The 19,551-nt window shown below is 40.2% G+C and overlaps 1 protein-coding gene across 1 annotated transcript in view; it reads right to left on the bottom strand.

The window, feature by feature from the left end:
• CACNA2D3 (calcium voltage-gated channel auxiliary subunit alpha2delta 3) overlaps positions 1–19,551 on the bottom strand; it is a 1,201,789-nt gene that overhangs the window by 40,189 nt on the left and 1,142,049 nt on the right. Inside the window, exon 35 of the mRNA XM_056524384.1 lies at positions 14,303–14,414. Within this exon, the coding sequence (XP_056380359.1) occupies positions 14,303–14,414 (112 nt within the window). The remainder of the gene's footprint in view (positions 1–14,302; positions 14,415–19,551) is intronic.

The raw sequence follows: 19,551 nt of genomic DNA, 5'->3' as shown, positions 1-19,551 counted from the left end.
AGACCAATAAATCATCGTTTTTATGCGGTCAGGTTAAAAAATGTGCAGTCTTCCTCTTTCCCTTTAAACCCCCTTATCTGCAACGGCATGCTAAGTAAATTTTGTAACTTTAGCCGAGTTTCTCTGAAGCCGTTGTAGGGAGGTGAGAGGGCCTGCGAACGTTGACAGAAAAAGTCAACAGCTGTTATTTTTGGCCAAGTCAATAATATATTCAAAGTCACTTTATTTCAGATGGTGACAAGGATGAGTATTTTACAGCTGGATTGGTGTAAATCAAACTACTATGAGTGTGGCGTGTGTTTTTTATTACTATATTTGGAACCATTTTTATACTTTGTTTCCCGAACAAAGAAATGATTAGCAGTAAAAATGCTCTTTATTTTAACTAAAAAAAAAAAAAACAATCATTATTTTTCAAAGGGCATATGAAGTCCATCATCTGTCTTAAAGGGGTTATCCACCATAAGGTGATTTTTAGTAGTTGAATTTTGTTTAGTAGTTGAATACTTGAGGTCCCTTTCCTCCCTCCCACACATCAGCCACCCCACCCATTGAAACACACCTGTTATCCCTTAAATGCAATACACCTTTTCCTAATCAGGGTGCCTACATATGTTGCAAAATGATCTCTCTCCCACCCAGTGGTCACTCCACCCAATGAAGCAGGACAGACTCACTCTGATCACCTGACTAGTGATGTCAGGTCTCGACGCACTGCAACCTGGGAAATCCCGAGACATGAGTCCTTTTGTATGCTGTTAAAAATAAATATTGGGGCGATCACAGAAGAATTGTGAGAAAACAGTCACACACAGGTACAGACACTATATTATGAACTACACTAACTTTACAGTCCCTGTAGCATAGTCAAATAAAAAAAAGATCCTGGAATACCCCTTTAAAAGAGGCTTGGACTGTAGCTGTGCCTCCACTATGCATTACATTGCAGCGCTGCTTACTCAGGCTGGAGAAGGGTGGTATGGTGCGGACAGTCTAGTACAGTGGTCTCAAACTGTGGCCCTCCAGATGTGAGATAGAAAGATAGATTTAATAGATAGATAGATTTAATAGATATAGATAGATGGATATATTTAATATATATATATATATATATATATATATATATATATATATAGATAGATAGATAGATAGATGATAGATAGATGATAGATAGATAGATAGATGATAGATAGATAGATAGATTTAATAGATAGATAGATTTAATAGATAGATAGGTAGATAGATAGATGATAGATAGATATATTTAATAGATAGATAGGCTTGTGGCTTTGTGAGAAAGACCATAATAAATGTTATTTAACTGACCAGCAATTGTGCACATTGGCATAAACATAATGAACACAACTGACAGACTACATACATACATATCTTGAATAATATAGAAGGCCTTTTGCTCTATATGGTCGAAAGCCAATATGGATCTGTCATGACCATGGAATAAGTTCAGAGTGGTTTTAAGACTATGGGGGAGATTTATCAAAACCTGTCCAGAGGAAAAGTTGCCCAGTTTCCCATGGCAACCAATCAACTCGCTTCTTTCATTTTTAACAAGGCCTCTGCAAAATGAAAGAAGCAATCTGATTGGTTGCTATGGGCAACTGAGCAACTCTTCCTTTGCACAGGTTTTGATAAATCTCCCCCTATATGCTGACATTTATTCTGAAAGCAATGTAAGACTCTAAATTGATACATTTTGGCATGGCTAAATTTGTGTCTCAAGTCAAACCTCTTTTCTGGTGTCAGATTGTTGAAAAATAGAAGATAAGGAAACCTGCTTCAGTCTGTCTCTAACACAGTTTAAAAACAATACTGCGGATGGAATAGTACTGCATGATCTGCAGAAATGTATTATTGGCATACTTCTAAGTTTGAGAAGAAAATTGTCCATCCTTCACACAGATTTGAATATATTACTCTTCCACATGGCTGATCATGCCAATGGTGGTTGGCGTATCATGTAACACCATGTTATATTAATTCGATTTTTTTTCCTTAAAATTAGATGTATTTATTGTTTATTAGATTTTTTTCAGAAAACCCCTTTGAAGGTAAGTGGATGCATTTGACGTGGATGCATTTGACACTGTGTCTGGTTATAAGACAATTGGCTTCAGCAGGAGCCTTCCCTGTACTCTCTGCAGGATTTGCACAGATCAAATACAAAATTCTGCTTACTTCTTCTGTTTACCTCTATAATTCATTTTAGCTTATGCAAATTTAAAGATTCTTAAGCTCAGTAACTTGTTTTGTCTATATAATAAATAATTATTTTTTTTTAGCTCAAGAAGAACATGCATGACACTCTTCACTCGTCTCGGTTCATTACTTTATATTGAAGAAAACAAGCTGTCTCAAACACTCAACCATAAGTGTCTCATCTGCTGACCCAGGCAGTGAATGGGATCAAACCGAATGTACAAAATGTACCGTAACTGGGCTGCACTTCCTCAGGAATGTAAGTTTGATGAACTATAGTCAGTGTCGAAAAACTGGGACCTTCATCAAGCCGATTCTAGATTTTGCTTCCTCTGTCCTTCCCACATTACACTATGTATTTATGGCACCTCTGTGGATACAAATTATCATACGGCTCTGTGCAACTTCTTTGTAGGCTCTTGCAAAAACAGGGCTATAAAGTGTACCTCATCCCACATAAAATATTTTTGGGACAGTCCAAGTGCATAACTTGAATCTTTTCAGACAATATATTTGTAGACATGCCAGACCCAATATTTTCAATTTGGCTTGTTCTTAAAGATTAATGAAATAGCAGACTAATTTAATAAAGAAAGTCATAGAACATGTAAAAAATATTAAGGAGTTTGGCCAACCCTTAGAAATAGTGACATTTTTATGTTAATTTTGCTCATTTTGGATTCCATCAACTTAATAAGACTGAACTGAATGCTTGATTATGCCGAACGTGTTGGCCTATACGTCTGCTGGATTACTGGACTACATTCAGCGATGAATGTAAAAATTCAGAAAGCCTGGCCCTTGCATTCCATATAATGCATGTTTTATTTCAACCAATTAGAAATTAGCCTGCCCGTGAAAACATTGTGAAATCTGCAGAAAAAATAAAACATAGGCCAAACAAATCATACAAAACCAAATAAAAAGTACAGAAAGAGTACTATTATGTAGAGTTCACAGAGTCTAGAACACTTAATACTTGCAAAAATTCTAACACATCTCCTTTCTTGTACCTAAGACCTAGAAACAGCACACTCTACTGTCCTCAAAATCAGTGCCTTGACAAAAATCTCTTTTTCTGTAACAGTCTTTAAAGAATTTAACAGTCTTAAAACATTACTTTTTCTAGAAAGGTAACTGTTTAACCATATTGGGCCTCATTTACTTAGAGTTTCAGGTTTTTTCTAGTGGGAAAAGTTGTTTCAGACTTGCAGGATTCCTCTCTATTTACTATTGGGAAAAGTTGGGAACATTTTCTGACCAGCTTTTTCTAGGTAGATTTTTCCAGCCATTTACCCACAGGATTTTCTGTGAATTCAATAGTAAATCAGTCGGTTTGTGAAACCATGCCCTTTTCAGGCCGACCACACCCCCTTTGCAACAGACCATGCCCCTTTTGGCTTTTCACAGTGCAGCGTCGGGTTTGTTGGATTTTTCAGGTGCACACTGTCGCAAACTGGCGCAGACTGGCACAGACATGTCTCAGACACTCCGCGCCCAAATAACCAGACAAAAACCGATTGGTTTCAGTTTAGTAAATGAGGCCCATTGTATCATTTATTTTGTACCAATCCTGAATTCCAGTTTTTTTTTTTCTAGCCTAGAACTGCATTCACAATTCTGAAATCTTAAAGTATTCTTTGCTGGCTCAATGTCTGCAGAGCTTGGTCTGGTGTTTAAGCAGGAACTGTCAAAAAGCCCAGTAAAACCATAAGGCTGTATTCAAACCTTGTGCTTTTGCTGCATTTTAATGCGATTTGTGTAATCGTGGTAAAACCAGACCTTTTCTATAAAAATAAGACAAATTGTGGCAAAACCGTGATGTTATTACAACAGAACCATTACAAAACTGCAGCATGTGAATACAGTCTTAGGGAATAGTCTTTTTTACTAGCTTTCACAGCAATACATCTCTAAACCTTATGGTTGTCACTACAAAGATGTTCTACAATCATGAAACTGCTAAAAATACAATTCAATGAATTTTACAAAGAGTGGCTCAAAATGGATATTTACTGGTGATATATTTAGTATCAAGTCTTCAGTCGATGTGACTTAGGTTTGTACACTTGTCTGGAGTCTTAATATGGGGCCCTTTGTAATGGGCCATACTGCACTTCCATGTGCCTCTTATTTCACAGGAAGGTTCATACTCTGGGATTTTATATCAATTTGTGACAATTACAGGCACACTCCATTAGAGGCACTATTACAGAGGTATGGTTGCCTAGTAGGAGTTATCTCCATTCTACACTGTACATAGGCCACACACAACATATGTGGAATGCCTTATGCTCTGCACTACCATGCTGTAGGGACTCTTTACTGAAGAACATCAACGAGTCCTCAAGACATTGTTTGACCCCATACTTGATCTAATTGAAGTAAACTTTTTTTGCACTTCTTGAGAAGTGTGAGGTTTTGTGGTTGCTGCCCCAGCAGACATAAAATAGAGACACAGCAGATTAAGGCTATAATCTGATCCTAGAAAAAAGCCTCTTACTGGTACATGGTTAAAGGTAGACCAAATCTGTATCTCACTCCACACACATCACCATTTATTTAAGGCTTTTCTGGGATCAGACACTTGAAAAGAAACATATTTGTGTTTATGTGAAAGACAATATTGCGATTGTTAATACCCATGGAGGGCATTTAAGAGCCATCATTGTGCTCTCATTAGAGGTTTATCACGGGTGTAGTTTATGGCTTCCTGTTGGGTGCATTTGCAAAATAATGGATGCCTTGAGATCAGTTTGGACTTCACTCTGAAAGACACAAATGTTTTCTTTACAAATAAAAAAAGATCTTAGTCGCCTTAAAATGCTATAATTTGCACTTGACTCAGTTTCCAATGGGTTGTAGACCAAATGCTGCATTATGTGGTTATTTTGGAAAGAGATTCCATGTCCTAAAATTACCCTCAAAACCTGAGGTCTTAAATCTGCTCTTGTCATGTTGAATTAAGATAGTTGTATACCCATAAACGATGTTCAGGCACAGCTATTCCACATTCAATATTTCCATACAAAGTATAGACAATACAACACAGGGAACGGACTACAGTAAGCGCCGTCAAATTTTAGTGGAACAATTAGCTGCTAGACCTTTCAAAGAGAATATCTATGAACCTTCCCACTTTTATTACATGATTAAAGGGGTACTCCACTGGCAAAAAAAATTTTTTATAGATCAACTGGTGCCAGAAATGTAAACAGATTTGTAAATTACTTCTATTTTAAAATATTAACCCTTCCAGTACTTTTCAGCTGCTATATGTCCATTTCAGAAACTGTCCAGAGCAGGAGAAAATCCACATAGCAAACCTCTCTTGCTCTGGACAGTTCCTAAAATGGACATTGGTATCAGCAGAGAGCACTATGGTCAGACAGAAAGGAAATTCAAAAAGAAAAGAACTTCCTGCGGAGCATAAAGCAGCTGATAAGTACTGGAAGAATTAAGATTTTTTTAATAGAAGTAATTTACAAATCTGTTTAACTTTCTGGCACCAGTTGATAAAAAAGAAAAAAATTATAATAATAGTTTTCCACTTGAGTATCCCTTTAATATAAGAAGGACAACTGGACTTATACAGCACATTCCTTGTCTTACAATTGCAACAGGAACATGAAGTTGTGTGAAGGTAGTTGGGTACAGTAAAGGCTTAACTTTTTTGGATCCTTTTTCTTCTTTTGGCAGTGCAACCAAATTGTGATCCATATAGAATTGTGTTTTTGAAATATTCTTCAAAATGGAATGCATTTTTTTCCCTAATTTATACAGAATGAATGCTTCCATATAAAAAGGGGGCATATGGAAGTCTGTCCCTGAGAAGCATATGGATGCTCTTTTTTGACTCCATACAACTTGTAGTCATACAGTGACGATATGGACGTGTCCATGTTCCTTTAAAAAGATAACATCTGCATATATATTTACGGATGAGTGAATCAAACCTGACGAATCCGAAGTCGTTACGAAATTCAGCAAAAATTCGATTAGCAAAGAATGCAAATATCAACGCATTTCGATCACGCAAATTGCTTCATTAAACTCCATTTAGTGCGGTCCAAGCTCCAGGGCATCTAAAATGGTGGATCCACATGTGAGGATATCGGGCAAGGAATCCTGGTGTGTCACGCTGTTCTTCACTTGGTTTGCCTTGACGAACGGAGTCACACAGGGGAGGAACTGCTCAAAGTCATTCATCAAGAAGTTGAATCATGGCTTACTCCATGAAAACTGGAAATGGGAACCATAGTGACCAACAACGGGAAGAACTTCTTGTCTGCGCTGTGACAAGGAAGCCTGAGACATGTGCCCTGCATGGCACACGTGTTCAATCTGGTTGTCAAGCAGTTCTTGAAATGTTCCCCCCATCTGCAAGACATCCTAACAATGGGAAAGAAACTTTGCATGCACTTCAGCCACTTGTACACTGCAAAGCACACCCTCCTTAAGCTGCAGCGTCAGAATGGTATCCCCCAACATAGTCTGATTTGCAACATTTCCACACATTGGAATTGCACCCTCCACATGATTTCTTGATGATCCAAGCGGATAGGGGGACTCTCCTGTGTAACTTCAATGTGAACCAGTGGCAGCTCATACATGACACCTGTCGTTTGCTCAGGCCCTTTGAGGAAGCCACATTATTAGTCAGTCGCCAGGATTACGGGATGAACTATGTCATTCCACTGCTTCATTTACTACAACATGTGTTGGAAATGATGGCTGGTCAGGGCCCTGGTGAAGTGGCGCCTACATCTCACGGCCACATGAGCCCTATGGGGGCTTACCTGGAGGAGGAGGGGGTGGGGAACAGTGGAGCACAGTTTAGGTTTTGCGAGATGGGTGTTTTTTCTAGTCATCTGACAGGAGAGGAGGAGCAGGAGCAGCAAGAGGAGCTAGAGGGTTATGAGGAAGGTGAGACAGAGGACCCAGACACACCGTGGCAGTATGCAGTGGAGATGGAGGCAGGGAGCCCCACAGAGTCACTTGCACAAATGGCACAATGCATGCTCAATTGCTTGTGTAGTGACAGCCGAATTGTCACCATTCGGCAGTGGGATGACTTCTGGCTCTCCACCTTATTGGACCCTCGCTACCGGCACAAAATGGGGGTCTTTTTACACCTACTGAGAGGGAAGACAAACTGACCTACTACGAAGACAGTTGGCCTATGCCTATCTGCGCCATCGTTCATTCTCTAGCAGGTCTAACTCAGGGGCCCCTCTGTGCTCACCTTCCACTGCCATGGCTGCTGGGGAGGGGTGGGGTGGAAGGAGCAATACCAGCTCCATCAGAAGCAGCCTGAGTCTACAGTCGCTCATGAGTAGCTTTCTTCACCCGCATAGTGAAGCAACCCATCATCAGCAGGTAGACCAGGAGCAGGACCTGAACCGGCAAGTGGTGGCATACCTTAACATGACCATGCTAACACACCTTGAAGATCCGCTGGACTTCTGGGCAGCCAAACTTGATTTGTGGCTGCAAATAGCAGAGTTTGCCCTGGAAAAGCTGTCCTGCCCGGCCAGCAGTGGGCCATCAGAGTGGGTGTTTAGTATGGCAGGGGCCATAGTAACCCCAAGCAGAACTCGTCTGTCCACGAAAAATGTGGAGAGACTGACCTTTGTGAAGATGAATCAGGCATTTATCAGCCAGGATTTCCACCCACCAATGCCTGATGCATCAGAGTAGATTGACCATGGTGCCACACTAACACTTCACAAATATGGATGGTGCAAAACATATTTAAGGTGCTACTTTCTAGTTACAGACATTTCTTTGCATCAGACCACAAGTAAGTATTGAGGATATGCATAAGCTTAAAATTTACTTTTCTTAGTATAAAATATATATATACCCAATTTATTTTTTGAATCAAACAAAAGGAAAGGTGTGCAGAAACACCATGTGCTACCTACACAACCATTTATTGATGTGATGCAAAGACATCTAAAAGGTGGAAGGGAACAACTTATGGTTCATTTTAACCGGTGGGGGTAAAAACTGGCCCTGTAAGGCGCTACTCTTGCATTATTAATTCCCTACTTGGCAAGTGTTACTCGCCCTAAAAGGGTGGCGCCACACAAACCTCTCCCTATTTCCCCCTACAAACACTGCAATTTCCCAGGGTTTTTAGGTGGAAATAGAAAGAGTTTCCTGTGTGGGACCACCCTTTTTAGGGCGAGTAACACTTGGCAAGAAGGGAATTAATAGGGTGAGAGTGGGGCCTTACAGGGGAATTTTTTTACCCCCACCTGCTACAATGGACAATGCGTTGTTACCTTCCACCTTTTCGAGGAAAGTGTTACTCGTCTTAAAAAGGGTAGCCCCACACAGGAACCTCTCCCTATTTCCATCTAAAAACCCTAGAAAATGGCAGAGTTTGCAGGTGGAAAAAGGGTAGGTTCCTGTGTAGGGCCACTCTTTTTAGTGTGAGTAACACTTGCCAAGAAGGGAATTAATAATGCTAGAGTAGGGCCTCACAGGGGAAGTTTTTATCCCCACCGGTTACATTAAACCATAGGTTGTTCCCTTCCACCTTTTAGAGGACTGTGCATTACATCAATACTTGGTGGTGTAGGTGGCACATGGTGTTTTTGCACATCTTTCCTTTTGTTTGATTTAAAAAAAAAAGTATCCTAAGAATATTATGAAAAGTTAAGTTTTTCATAATGCATACCCTCAACACTTACTTGTGCACACTAACATTTTTACTAAAGAGACCATTTTCTTCTGCCTACCTGCCTCAGCTACTATTCTTATCCTGCCACCCGTCTGATGTCACACATCTGATGCCAAGTTCTCCTTTTTTCACCCACCTTCAGCCACTATATGGTCTCCTCGTGCTGATGCTACCTCCAGGCTCTTTCATTGTGTCGCTCTGTGACAGTGATTCTAATAGCGACACCTCTAATCTACATGTCATAGTAACATAGTAACATAGTTCATAAGGTTGAAAAAAGACCAGAGTCCATCAAGTTCAACCTATAACCCTAATGAGTCCCTACTGAGTTGATCCAGAGAAAGGCAAAAAACCCTCATATTAGAGGTAAAAATTCCTTCCCAACTCCAATATGGCAGAATAAATCCCTGGATCAATGTTCTGTCCCTATAAATCTAGTATCCATAACCAGCAAGGTTATTATTCTCCAAAAATGAATCCAGACCCCTTTTGAACTCTTTTACAGAGTTCACCATGACCACCTCATCAGGCAGAGAATTACACAGTCTCACTGCTCTTACAGTAAAGAACCTCCAATCTGTGCTGGTGTAGAAAGGATGCCCCCTTGTTATAGATACAGTCCTGGGTATAAATAGATTATGGGAGAGATCTCTGTACTGCACCCTGATATATTTATACATAGTTATTAGGTCTCCCCTAAGCCTTCTTTTTTCTAAACTAAATAACCCCAATTCTGTTAATCTTTCTGGGTACTATAGTCCTCCCATTCCCTGTATTACTCTCGTTGCTCGTCTTTGAACCCTCTCCAGCTCCACTATATCTTTCTTGTACACTGGTGCCCAGTACTGTACACGGTATTCTATGTGTGGTCTGACTAGTGATTTGTACAGTGGTAGAATTATTTCCTTGTCGTGGGCATCTATGCCCCTATTGATGCACCCCATGATTTTATTTGCCTTGGCAGCAGCTGCCCGACACTGGTCACTACAGCTAAATTTACTATTAACTAAGACTCCTAAATCCTTTTCCATGTCATTTGTCCCAATTGTGCTCCCATTTAAAGGGGTTCTCCCGTAGGCTTGCATTGAGGGGCGGAGCATGCTGTCACACGGGGGCGGAGGCGTGACGTCACATGCCGCCGGCCCTGCGGTCGCCGGTAATCAGGCCCGAAGCGAGCACGCTCCGGGGACAGATTACAAACGGGGTGCCGCATGCAAGATCACGGGGGTCCCCAGTGGCGGGACTCCCGCGATCAGGCATCTTATCCCCTATCCTTTGGATAGGGGATAAGATGTCTAAGCACCGGAGAACCCCTTTAATACTGAACAACAGTATTATTTCACTAACCCAGCACACACCCTATGCGTGTTACAGCAAGGCAAGTGTTCTACACCCTTGTTGAGGCTCTCTGTAGGCCAGAAATTGCCGTTTTTTAAAAGCGATTCGCCGCAAATAAATTTGGACTGAAACAAGTTTTTACGGAAAATTCGGCTAATAGTCCAAATCTAATTTTTTGAAAAATTTGCTCATCTATATATCTATATATATATATATATATATATATATATATATATATATATATAATATGACTCAGCATATCATAATACTGTATGAATATGGATACTAGCTTTATGGGGACAGCACATTAATTCAGGAATCTATTCAGATTGCCATATTGGGGTCCGGAAGGAATTTTTCCTTTGATACGGAGCAACTTTTGCCTTCCTCTGGATCAACACAGCAGGGACACAATAGGGATATAGGTCAAACTTGATAGACTATTGTCTTTTTTCAACTTTATGATATTTTATGTATTTTGAATCATTATCCTTACACATAACTGTCCAGCTTTTTCAGATAAAAATAATAACTGCCCAAAAATAAGGTATTACATGTCACCAATTGTTATATTCCATTTTCAGAATTAGCAGTATTTTATGACCTATTGGTTGATTGGAAAAATTTAAGAATTGATCAGACTGGTGAATTAACCCTTTAGACGCGGTGTTCAAAATTGAATGCCGCGTCTAAAGTGAAAGCATGACGGTTAGCTCAGGGAGCTGTTCGGGATAGCCGCGGTGAAATCGCAGCATCCCGAACAGCTTACAGGACAGCAGGAGGGTCCCTACCTGCCTCCTCACTGTCCGATCGCCGAATGACTGCTCAGTGCCTGAGATCCAGGCATGAGCAGTCAAGCGGCAGAATCATCGATCACTGGTTTTCTATGAGAAACCAGTGATCAATGTAATAGATCAGTGTGTGCAGTGCTATAGGTCCCTATGGGAGCTATAACACTGCAAAAAAAAAGTGAAAAAGAAGTGAATAAAGATCATTTAACCCCTCCCCTATTAAAAGTTTGAATCACCCCCCTTTTCCCATAAAAAAAACCACAGGGTAAATAAAAATAAAAATAAACATATATGGTATCGCCGCGTGTGGAAATGTCCGAATTATAAAAATATATTGTTAATTAAACCGCACGGTCAATGGCGTACGCGCAAAAAAATTCCAAATTCCAAAATAGTGCATTTTTGGTCCCTTTTTATATCAAGAAAAAATGAATAAAAAGTCCCGATCAATAAGTCCTATCAATGCAAAAATGGAACCGTTAAAAACTTCAGATCACGGCGCAAAAAATGAGCCATGATACCGCCCAATACACGGAAAAATAAAAAAGTTATAGGGGTCAGAAGATGACAATTTTCCTGCATGAAGTTATGATTTTTTCCAGAAGTACAACAAAATCAAACCTATATAAGTAGGGTATCATTTTAATTGTATGAACCTACAGAATAAAGATAAGGTGTCATTTTTACCGAAAAATGTACTACGTAGAAACGGAAGCCCCCAAAAGTTACAAAGCAGCGTTTATTTCCAATTTTGTCTCACAATGATTTTTTTTTCTGTTTCACCGTAGATTTTTGGGCAAAATGACTGACGTCATTACAAATTAGAATTGGTGGCGCAAAAAAATAAGCAATCATATGGATTTTTAGGTGCAAAATTGAAAGAGTTATGATTTTTTAAAGGCAAGGAGCAAAAAACGAAAATGCAAAAACGGAAAACCCCCGGTCCTTAAGGGGTTAAAGGGGTTCTTTTTTATCAACTGGTGCCATAAATTTAAACAGATTTGTAAATTACTTCTATTAAAAATCTTTATCCTTCCAGTACTTATTGGCTGCTATATACTAGAGAAAGCTCTTTTCATTTTGGATTTCTGTCCACAGTGCTCTCTGCTGACTCCTCTGTCCGTATCAGGAACTGTCCAGAACAGGAGCAAATCCCCATAGCAAACCTATGCTGCTCTGGACAGTTCCTGATACAGACAGAGGTATCCGCAGAGAGCACTGTGGACAGAAAAAAAAAAGAAATCCAAAAACAAAAGAACTTTCTCTGTAATATACAGCCGCTAACAAGTACTGGAAGCATAAATATTTTTTAATATAAGTAATTTATAAATCTGTTTAACTTTCTGGCACCAGTTGATTAAATAAAAAAAATGTTTTCCACTGGAGTACCCTTTAAGGACTGGGTTGGGGTAAACTGCTTTAGAGTATGAATATTCAACATGCAGTACTCCCCTGTCTCTCACTCAAACTGGGGCACTTGGCTTATGATCAGTGGGGGTCCCAGCTGTCTGAATCAAACCGATCAGACTAATCATCTATATTGTGAATAGGTGATAAGTTGTTTTTATGGAAACTTTATAAATAGGTACTTAAAGGGGTAGTCCAGTGGTGAAAAACTTATCCCCTATCCTAAGGATAGGGAATAAGTTTGAGATCGTGGGGGGTCCGACCGCTGGGGCCCCCTGCGATCTCTCTGTACGGGGCCCCGGCTCTCCGACCAGATAGCGGGTGTCGACCTCCGCACGAAGCGACGGCCGACACGCCCCCTCAACACATCTCTATGGCAGAGCCGGAGATTGCCGAAGGCAGCGCTTCGGCTCTGCCATAGAGTTGTATTGAGGGGGCGTGTCGGCCGCCCGCCTCGTGCGGAGGTCGACACGCCCCCTTCCCGCGGGCTGTCGGGGCTCCATACAGGAGATCGCAGGGGGCCCCAGCGGCCGGACCCCCCGCGATCTGCAACTTATCCCCTATCCTTAGGATAGGGGATAAGTTACTCACCACTGAGTCACCACTGGATATCTCCTTTAACAAATGGCCTTTATGGACCACAGGATATGAAGACTCTTTTTTTAAGCTAAATTTGAAAAATTATTAGTTAAACTAAAACTAACTCCACCTTTAAAAAGGTTCGAAGTGTGAGAGCAGTTATTTTGTTATGTTATATCAATATTTCAATACAAGTTATAAAATGTACAAATATTGGCTCATAGGAGTTGTCTATTTCAGAAAGCCCTTATTCATATACCCTAATAGTAAACAGAGGTGGGGTGGTCCTCAATTTAGGATCCTCATCTCTTGTCCAGAGTGGGGAATGGTGACAAACATCATCTCTAGATCTGGAGGACCTGTCCTGTCTTGCATTATCCAGACAGCCCACTGAATTGAATGGACACTGTGAACTACTTAATTTTCCCTGTGGTGGTGCTGTGGAGAAAATTAACATTTGCTGCCATATAACCCAACAGGTTAGAGCAGATTGCTGGGTGCCAGGTTATTGCCCAAGGATCCCTCTAACAAGTAGACATTGTCCAAAGCAGAGACCACCTACTGATATTAGGGCAGATATTTGGATTATAGCACTTGTCTTTGTGGATGTAGACATTGCTGTTCATATAAAGTTCTCAGGTTGGAGGCACCAGATGGTGGAGTTTCCAGTTTACAAACACAGCTTATAGAAGCAGAACATACAGAGGAATTGAATAAACAACTTGTGTAAAACCTGTTTTAGTAGCTTATATTTTACAGGAAGAGAGATATAGTCTTGGAGAACCACGGGGTCAAGAGAGGATGTTTCTGATGTGATGTATGTGATGAGTGCATGTTTTATGTACGATGGGAAGGAGCCAATGGGCACTGGGGCGAAGAGGTGAGTTAAGGTCTTTGAACACATTGGATTAACGTTAAAGTTGATTGATCCATATCTATTTCATCGCAATCACTGTAGCATTCTAAAGGATGTTGGTGTAAGTAACCGTTTGGATTTTCTGCAATTTTCTCTTGAGATCATATGCTGTAAGTTGAAAATATTTTTGATTTTATGCGGCTAGAGAGGAGACCACATTTACAGGGCATCTACTTTTTACTATTCTCTGTAAAGAAAAAAAAAAAAGGGGGGGCCTGTGATGGAAATATTTTACAAGTGAGACCCTGGAATGGCTTTCATAATGAGGAAGTATGCATGTTACTCATTAGAGAGCCAAGCATGGTACAATACAATGCAGAGTTTTTAATACTATACAAGACCAGCTTGTAGTGAAAGGCTTACTTGGTGCAATCATCACAGTTAATGGTGCCTGTTGTCTCCTTTATGGTACGCTCAGATACGAAAGCTGGATACTCTGTGTCACAGGGCTCCAGGGTCTGCTTTAGCCTTTGAGCTGCAAAAAATGACATCAAAATATATATAATTACTACACAACATATATACATGGATTACATACGGCAAAGATGATCTTCAAAAGAAATTAGATTTTTCTCCTTCCACCATGTGACTTTCTTCAGATATTACAATAATAAATGTATATTCTCCAGCAAGATAAAAAAAATTGCTACAGAAAGACAGTGCAACCAATGACTGTCCAGGTACTTCACTCCCATCCCAATACCATGTAGGACACTTCTGTATCAAAAGAAACAAAAACTTTAATTTTTTTTAAGCGTAGGTGTAAAATCCTGTATGATAGAACTGTCTAGTAATAATGATAATAATTATCATCATAAGTTATCTTTAGACTATGTTCACACACACAGGTAATGTTTTTTCCTGCATAAAAAAGGCCTTTTTTGTAACCATCTTTTGCTCGTAAATTGGCTATCTTTCTCTAAAATAATGGCTGTTAAATAATAAACTGTATGCATTATAAGCAGTTTTTCCATTAAAGAGGATGTCCGATCATCTAGCCTATTTTCAACTGTCTAATAAATTAAAGGGGTTGTGCACTGCCCTGCCTTTCGGAGCTCCGCTCGCAGCGTCCAGAAGTTCATTACTCCGAAAGCTGTGTGCGGGCTTCCGTGTTCGCGGCCGCCCCCTCTTGACGTCACGCCCGGACCCTCGTGACGTCACGCCCGCCCCCTCAACGAAAGTCTATGGGAAGGGGGCGCGACAGCTGTCACGCGCCCTTCCCATAGACTTTGGTTGAGGGAGCGGGCGTGACTTCACAAGGGGCTGGGCGTGACGTCACGAGGGGGCGGCCGCGAACACGGAAGCCCGCACACAGCTTTCGGAGTAATGAACTTCTGGACGCTTCTCATGTATAAGAAGCAGAACACATAGTAAAGATTTACAATACTCAATATTAAAATACAGTATATGAGAACTGATTTTGGAGATGTTTAGCGGTTCTGAAAGTGGAGGAGAGATGTGAGTTTAATAAGACCCCAAGGCAGTGAGAGTACTGCCTAGGAGTTATAGTAGCACCGCACAATGAAATGGAAATCCGATATAGGTAGGCGAGTATTCAGTTTCAGATAGAAAGAGGACATGATTGAATAGGCAGTGCTCCGACAGTTATAAGTGTTTTGTAGTAGCACAGGGTTGATGTCAAGGGAGAATGCATATAACTGGGTGTTACCAGCATAGAGATGGTACTGAAAGCCAAATCTATTGGAAGTCTGTCCAATAGTCGCTGTGTAGTGAGAAAAGACAAGAGGACCTGGGGCTGACCCTAAGGCACCTCAATAGCAAGGAGAAGAGGGGAAAAGTAGAGCCAGCAAATGATTGACTGAGCGGTCAAAGGTGTCCCAAGGTCATTCAGAATTGTGTATTTTTGGGTCATGTCTCATACTTATTTTCTGATAAGGCCAACTCCCTGGTTTTCTGTTATCAGAACAGTTAAAGGTATACATCATATTTATATAAAGAATGTATATTCCATTGCCAAGCTTTCTCTTATACTGCCAAATGAGGGTGGACAATGTCTAAAAGCATCATGTCATTCTTCGTTTAATTTTTCATGTAAAAAGGTAATAAAATGTTTTTGTTTGCAACCTGTGTCCAAGACTTCTTTTCTGGCATTCTGATACATTGAAAAGATCGGAAATTGTTGAACGGAGAATGAAAAACAAAGGCCGGAGGAAGCACGATCATCGTGCGAAACGGAGCTTGGTTGCCACCCTGTGTCCCCCCACTACCCTCTTCCCATATAACACATTTGTGAGTATGCAATAAAGAATTCTAACAGTTGACCGCGGTGAGTTGCCAATTTCATTTCTACTGTATTAAGAGGTCGATATATAACACCTACACGAGTTCCTGTCTGATTGCCAAACTGCAACGTAACCCAAACTGACTTTATGTTGACCTCACTAACTTGTATTAGGTTAGATTTTATGCTATCTTTCACATATAGGGCCGCTCCTCCTCCTTTCTTGCCTTTTCTGTCTCGTCTGTAGAAAGAGTATCCTGGTATGGACATGTTCCAGTCATTACTTTCATTAAACCCTGTCTCAGTAACAGCCACTAAATCTACATTCTCAGATGCCATTATTGACCCAAGTTAATTGATTTTATTACCTAAACTGCGGGTATTTGTAGACAGGACTCTGAGCTGATCATTTCTTAACCTCTGTGCTACTGACATGTTCTGGCATTGTTTCGGGGGGGCAATTGGACTCATGGATTTTAACTCTTTTGCCCCTTCCTAGTTTAAATAATCGTTAGCAAATTCTTGGAATTGTTCACTGAGTACATTTGTTCCTTTGAGAGAAAGATGCATCTTTTTGTACAGTTCCTTTCTATCCCAAGTAGAGCTATTATGAGACACAAAGCCAAATCCTTGCTCTTGACACCATTTACTAAGCTATACGTTGAACTCTTTAATGCGCCTCTGCCTATCATTCTGAATGTTATGCACAGGCAAAATTTCAGAAAATTATACAGTGGAGGCAAAATCCTGTACATCATTACAAGGTGTGATAAAAGATTCCTTCACCTCTGAAACTTCATTGCAAGCCAGGTAATTTGTCCCTAGATGGACAAAAATATCCATGTCCCCTTCCTGCTTTGCTTGCTTAACAATATTAAGAATATGTCTTCCATCTCTTCTAGCAGTAGCACCCGGGAGACATCTTACAAAATCATTTTCCTTAAGCTCCACACTTCTTATGATTGGATTACCCAGCAACAGATGCTTCCTTTCAGATTTTACTTTATCTTTTTTGTCCTTGGCTGCAGTCTTGCATGCATTAGACATAGGAGTTGATGGTTCCTCACCCTCTGTGCATGAGCCAAAATCCATGTTGCCCTTACATTCTGAGAGTGCTGCAAATGAATTATGTTGAGCCACAGACTGTGGGACATGTCTTCTATCCACATCTCTAAGTCTTCCAGAACCTACAGTAACCCACCTGCCATTTCTAGGGGTCCTCTGTGGCAGTGGCATTGCAGCAGCCCCAGTTTGAGTTTGTTTAACAGATAATTTAAACATCTCAGGTTTAAAAAATGCAATTTCCTGCTGCAGTAAATAGAACTGTCTACAGATCTGACAGCATGCAAACCTCCAAATATATACTACTTGTTAGACTCAAGGTTGACCAACTTTATTTTATGGGTTAACCTGCCAATCTTCTGGGTAAAATGAGGCCAAGAAAAAAGAGGTGTACAACATGAGTCACAGCCCTTTGTTTAAGTACTTAGTAGAGGTTGCTTAAATCATCATTTGAGTTTAGTTCTTCTACTGGGTAAAATTGTAAGTACTCTTCTTCCATAGTAATGACAGACTATGACGAATGCTCCACTCTGTGTCTGAAGATGATTCACTGTTGTAGGTCCAAAACATCATTGATTTTGTGGATTGCAATACTAATATATAACCTCACCTGCATTTAGGTGAGGAGTCCTGTTAAATGGCAATACTGATAGTAAGTGCACTAGGACAAGAAAGACCTTAGAGACTCATTTACACCTATAGTATTTGGCTAAGTATGTTAGATAGTCATTGATGTCTATTCCTATTCAAGTGTGAAAGATTGGAGAACCCCTTAGATCATGTAGATCAATGCCTTGACAGGCAATATGAAGACTCTCTGTCATACCCATTCATGTATATTACATAGCATACAGATTGTGACACTGTCTCCAATGTTCAGGCTTGCTAATGATATTTGGCCTACTTTGAAAAAAAAATTGTCAAAAAGAGGACATTTGCTAAGGAAATACTCCCTAAGTAAATCATAGAGACTTTTTTTTTCCTTATTATGAGATCTGTTCTCTATTATGTCTTTGTTGATCCACGTGTAGATCAGATCTCCTGAATGTGATGTAGAGGGATAGAAAAAAAGTAAGCAAAAAGTGTTCTAAGAGGTGCTGCTCAGTGTAAAGACAAATATGACCACAGGCAAGCACAGGACAACATGTTTTATTTTGTACAATTAGGACAACGCATTTCAGCACTGTACTATGTCTTCCTCAGGTCCACCAGATATACCCCAGAGGACTGTAAAAACAAGCCGGACTGTTAAAACAAGCTGGGGGTGCTGGTATAATGATCCTGCAGTGATTCTATTCTGCCAAGGTCTGAAACCTGATTTCAGACCTCGGTAGCACAGAATCTCTAACCTAGTAAGTTTAGTAATTGACTCCATACTGTTTGTCTTTTCTTGGAAACATGTATGAGGGTTATGGTCTAAAACATTAGATGTGCTCTATTTCAATGCAATTCAAAATACCCTAATTTTGCTCAATGAAATTGTACCAAAACTGTGCTTCTGACAGCATCTGCTCCATATTTTTTTTTTTTTGTTTATAGGAAAATAGGAGTTCTTTTTTCAGACGTCATGAAATGCATTGTATGGATACCTGTGTAATAACTTAGACTAGACAGGCTAGGATTATTAAGGAAGATTCCCAGTAACAAGGCCAAGATAATATGTACTATTCATTATAGGAAAAAATGATTGCAGTGATGGAGGTTTGGCCAATCTATTGCACTGTTCAGCAACTGGCCCTAGGGACTACAGATCCACTGGTTATTATTTAGTTAGACCACATTGTTTCTTCTTTAAAGGGGTACTTCGGCGCTTAGACATCTTATCCCCTATCCAAAGGATAGGGGATAAGATGCCTGATCGCGGGGGTCTTATATTTCTATTTGCTAAACTATTGAAGAGAAGAATGGAACATTTTTGTATATAATATACTGACTGGAGTTAAGAAGCAGAGAACATTGGAAACTAATGTAGCTCACAGTAGCCAAATCGAAATAGCGCTCTATAAAAAGATTTTCCCTTTAAAAGCAGAAGTTCAGTATAGTTCCTTATGAATCCAGTGGCATTTTGCAGCTTGGTCCCTGCTGTGGTGGTACTATATTTTATATAGAACGTGGTGATAGTAAACTCCTGAGGTGTAACTCGGCACATCATTGGTAAAAGGATCCCCAATGACCTTGTGCCAGTTATAGGACTGGTTTCTTTTTATGTGTGAGAAGAGCCTGTAGGGCTGCTACCACCTGTAGTTATGTCCCTGGTGACACCCAATGTGACAATATGTTTAATTGCTATGGAAGTCCCTCATTACAT

Source organism: Hyla sarda, chromosome 6 (genome assembly GCF_029499605.1).
Source record: "Hyla sarda isolate aHylSar1 chromosome 6, aHylSar1.hap1, whole genome shotgun sequence".
NCBI classification, from domain to species: Eukaryota; Metazoa; Chordata; class Amphibia; order Anura; family Hylidae; genus Hyla; species Hyla sarda.
This window is presented reverse-complemented; position numbering and strand designations above follow the sequence as displayed.